A 5,115-nucleotide genomic window follows, 5' to 3' on the forward strand; every position below is an offset into this window, starting at 1 on the left:
CGACAATTGGAGAATAGAATCTTCATAAGTCAAACCAAATACACCAAAGAAATTATCAAAAAATTCGGGATGGAAAATTGCACAGCTACCACTACTCCCATGAGCTCATCAATTAAGCTTGATAAAGATGAAGGGTGTAGTGACCCTGCATTGAATCACCTACTAACTGGAAACTATAGCACACATTAATCTTAATTAAAACATATAATCACTAACAGATTAAAACATGCGGAAACATAACCCATAATTTACATATCATCTTAGTACAAAAGTTCAAAGCTTAAACTCAGTAGTGATACAACCATATCGAAGAGACTTTTAAAATAAAACTGTCTAAAATATTATACAGCTATATCGAATCCTGCTGTATAGAATATCCACTGATAGCTCCTGCTCCCTAGTCCTGCCTCGAACTCCCAGCTCCGTCCATCCTGCGACCTGCCCCGTGGAATGGGGCGTCCAAGATAATAACTAGGACGTGAGCGACTACATCCCAGTACATAAACATGAGTAGACATATAAATATAATGCATGCACTCGTGATGACGGGTAATAAGTCATCTGAAAGTCATGCTCAGTACAGGTTCCACATGAGTGCAGCAACCTTGAGGATCAACCTTTGGGTACAACCACACTCGTCTAGTACACCGGAGTAATCAAACATATATGTCCCCGCCGTCACGGTACTCCTAGTGATAGACTATATACAAGTATAGAGCTGAGCGGCTCTATAGTCAAGGTATAACAAGGTATGGGCTCAACGTGTATGTGCACATGACATATGAATATAAAAAGAAGTAAAACAGACATCATGTCACATAATAATGCCAAGTAAATGCAACATATAAACATGTATACTCGCTAGCAATCTCAGTCAATGTGTACGTACCTCTAGGCTAGTTCAAGTCTAGTAGGACCTAGGTTCCAAGCCTATAATCAAAAGTTCACCGTATCACTACACAAGTTCTATAAGCCTTAACTAAGCTAATAAATACTCCCAAAACTTAATAATATTCCCGGACCATACCTTTGTCCATAGTTAGCCCTTTGGATTCGCTCGTTCTGGAGGACTATAACAACACCTTTGTTATTCCAGAACCTCTCTATTAACCGATAGAGCCCTCAAGTGTATACCTCACACTATATATAACTGAAGAAGGAAAATTAGGAATTTGTATTCAGAAATGAATCTGAAGACCCCTATTTATAGGCCAAAACTCGGCCACTTTCGGAGCCTCCAATCTTGGGATCGGAGCGTCTGATCTCTGCATGCGCGGAACGTGGTGATCGGAGCGTCCGAACTCGAGATCAGACCGTCCGATCTGATGAATACTCGACACTTATCAAAACTCATGGCTTAGTCATCGTGCATGGCTGGTTAAGGGAAGATCGGACCGTCCGTTCTTGGATCGGAGCGTCCGATCCTGTATTCCTTCCAAAGTACACTGCCTCATTTTGGAGCTTTCGATCTTGCAGGGTTCGGATCGTCCGATCTGGGTTCGGACCGTCCGATCCTGTCCAAAATTTGGAAGTTCAATTCTTGCATATGAAGCCCGATTAAGACCTTGAATTGGCTAAATACTAACCCTTAATCATGTTTATCATATTATTATCTTAAAATGGACTCTGGGTTACTACATTCTACCCACCTTTAGATATTTCTTCCGCGAAATAAACTCTAAAGTAATGAGCAAGATAATAATATGAAACAGAAAACCATGTTTTATTACAATATTGTGAACATATGTCCTGCTAGCACATCGGATGCTCAGATCCCAGACCAGACGGTCCGATCATCGCCACGTGTCGATGTTAATTTGACACCTCATTGGATAGCTGGTGATGGGTTCGAACGTTCCGTTCTTAGTTCGGACGGTCTGAACTCACCCGAATTCAATTTTCTAATTTCTTTAATTAAATTCAATTTAATCCCTTAATCCATTACTTAATCATATTCAGTCAATTAATCTTGTAAAATGGGAACGGGCTACTACATTTTTACCCTACTTAAGATATTTCATCCTCGAAATTACATCTTAAGTATGCAAAAAAAAGATATTGAATATCATTATTTATTCAAACTGAATATTTTACAAGATACAACTGAGATACAAAACAATCAAAAAAACTATGGATAGTCTGCACGCATACGAATCTCAAGTTCCCAAGTGACTTCTTCAGTTCTTTGGCGCTGCCACTGAACTAGAACAAGAGGAATAGCTTTGGTACGCAACATCTTAACCTTATGATCCAGAATACGCAAGGGTCTCTCCACATATGTCAAATCTGTATCCAAATGAACTTCAGAAGGTTGCAAAATGTGGGAATCATCCGCCACATAGCGTCGCAACAGCGATACATAGAGCACATCGTGGATACTAGACAAGTACGGCGATAAAGCCAAACTGTAAGCCAAATATCAGAATCCTGCAGAATGATAAAACTCTTAAGAACACCTTCTCGCCCACCGCAAAATGCAAAGGTCTTCGCTTAATATTAGCATAACTAGCATGTCGATCTTGTGCAGTCTTAATCCATTTCTTGATTTTTTTTAACAATATTAATAGCCTGCTGGACTAATTCTGGTCCCTCTACCTGTCTCTCCCTCACTTCTTCCTAGAACAGTAGAGTATGAAATTGTCTCCCGTACAATGCCTCAAATGGTGCCATACCAATATTGCGATGATAACTGTTGTTGTACGCGAACTCAATCAATGACAACTGATCTTGCCAAGCTGGAACAAAATTCATAGAACAAGCTCTCAGCATATCCTCAAGAGTACGGATAGTGCGCTCCGACCACTCGTCAGTCTCAAGGTGATAACAGTACTCAAACTAAGAGTAATACCCATAGCGCGCTGAAAACTCCCCCAGAATGTGGAAGAAAACCTGTGGTCTCGATCATTGACAATGCTTACTGGTACTCCGTGAAATCGTACAATTTCCTGAATGTAAAAACGATCCATCCTGTCAAAACTATAGTATCTGTTATATGGAATGAAATGTGTTGACTTGGTGAGTCTGTCCACTACAATCCAAATAGCATCACAATTCCTCAAAGATACCGGCAAATGGGTCACAAAATTCATCATGATAAACTCTCATTTACACACAGTAATAGGCAAACTGATACAAACCTCCAGGTTGTCGATGTTCTGTATTAATCTGTTGACACGCCCAATACTCAGAATCATATTGATACTCAATGTGCTTCATACCTTTCAACCAGAACCGAGTAAACAAATCCTTGTACATGTTTCAATAGTAACTTTATCCTTGAACACACTTCCCTTATCAGTTCTAAAGTACCCCGACTAATCTTGTCATTAGATAATACCATTAGCACAAAGTTCTTGTAATCCTTCTAATTACTTAACTGAAAGAGTAACTACTGACTGCAAATATGAGTTATGACCCTTCTGCGAAAATCACAATTAGTCATCAACTAACTCTGGATATGCATAATTACTCTCATTATCCTCTATCAGTATCAAATGAAAAGATAAGATTCATCTATACTATATCTCTTATCTGATCTGACACTGATCCTGACCTTTCAGTGTTAATACATGATTGATAACCGTCAATCACAAATTCGAATTACAAAATTTCCATCCCTTAGGAAATCTTTCTGGAAATATCATATTGAAATATTCTTATCACTATAGACTAGATCCTTATACATCGAAAGGATTCTACTACTCATAACAAAGAATGACTAATACTCTGCCCATTCTCTTGTACATGCGACAATATATTTGTCCACAATTCTAGATTGTTTGAACCCTCCAAGTTCTCTGTAACGCCCCAAAAATTAGTTATCGAATTAATTTACAATTAAAAATAATTATTGAAGAGGAGGAAATAATTATTTATGCCAGATAATTTAATTTGGAGAAATAATCAGTCTGACTGACTGGTCAAAGCCTAAGATTGACTCAATTTATTTATTGAGGAATTTAATGGTCAAGTTGACTGGTCAAAGTTCACTATTCCAGATAATTGTAAAAATGTGTTAAATTACATATTGTAGTAAAATAACACAATAGTAGTGAAATGGATCAGACCAGGTCATTTTAGGACCAATTTTTATAATATTAAGTGGTGCTCTCTCTCACGCACAAAACACCAAAACACATACTAAAACCCTATGCCCCAAAACGCCCCTCCCATCGTCAGCCGTCTGATTGCCGTCGTTTCGGTAGGTTGACCCATCCATCTTGTAGCTCTCTTCGAGCCGGTCACAACCATACCAAGAATCGTGAGTTTTGATGTCTGATTGGTTCGGTTCGAAGCAAAAACGTGCGGTCACTGTTCATCATCTTCATCGCACGGAATGGATGGATTTGAGGTCGATTCTTGTTGTTTTTGAGTTGTTAAGAAGTTCTAGGATGTGTGCAGATCATTTCCCGAGCTTATTACAGCTTTTTTCGTTGAAAAATCATGTAGATCGGAGCTTGGAAGCTTGTCGCCTCTGTTTTTCGTCGATTTCGGCCGCCTCGATGGTCCATTTGGGTTGTGTCTTAGTGCATTAGAATTGTCTCGTATAGCTCTACAACCCTGCCAAATTTCATGAATTTTGGAGCAGTTTGGACATCGTCGCCGAATGCCGCCGTCTTCTCTGGCGAGTCACCGGTCATCGACGTGTTAACCATTTTTTATCGGTTCGACGTGATAGATCCAAATATCCAAGTTTCGGGTCGAGATTCGAAACCGTGAAGCAGTGAGAACACAATAAAGTTTGGAAATTTTTGGTCAAAGTTTGATCAGAGTTAACTAGGGTTGACTTTTGGCCATTATGTAATTTTTCTCAGATCGAAAGTCAGTTGAGGATAGTTAGAGGCAAAAATCAGCAGTTTAGGGATTTTAGCTTTCCAGAATTGGAAAGTTATGAGATTCCTGAGTCCCAATCTACGCAACTATATAAGTTTTTCGTGCGTTTTAAACGTAAATGCATGTTATACCCTTCCTTGCTCACCCATTAAGATCAGTATATTCCCTGTTTTGAATTATTAAAATCGTGTTATTTCACTTGTATGTGGATATGGTAGCTCAAGTTTTCATTCATGCATTATTCATGTTTTTATGCATTGTGGCTTGGTTTTGGATGATTTT

The 5,115-nt window shown here is 38.9% G+C and overlaps 1 protein-coding gene across 1 annotated transcript; it reads right to left on the minus strand.

Annotated features, from left to right (window-relative positions):
• Window positions 1–2,128: 2,128 nt before the first annotated feature.
• On the minus strand, window positions 2,129–3,255 carry LOC140862488 (uncharacterized). The gene is made up of 3 exons (XM_073265512.1): window positions 3,138–3,255; window positions 2,890–3,028; window positions 2,129–2,405 (listed from the first exon to the last, which is right to left on the minus strand). Exons 1-3 carry the CDS (start codon window positions 3,253–3,255, stop codon window positions 2,129–2,131), a joined length of 534 nt encoding a protein of 177 aa, XP_073121613.1.
• Between the last annotated feature and the right edge of the window lie 1,860 nt (window positions 3,256–5,115).

This window comes from Henckelia pumila, chromosome 4, assembly GCF_033568475.1.
Source record: "Henckelia pumila isolate YLH828 chromosome 4, ASM3356847v2, whole genome shotgun sequence".
Taxonomy (NCBI): Eukaryota; Viridiplantae; Streptophyta; class Magnoliopsida; order Lamiales; family Gesneriaceae; genus Henckelia; species Henckelia pumila.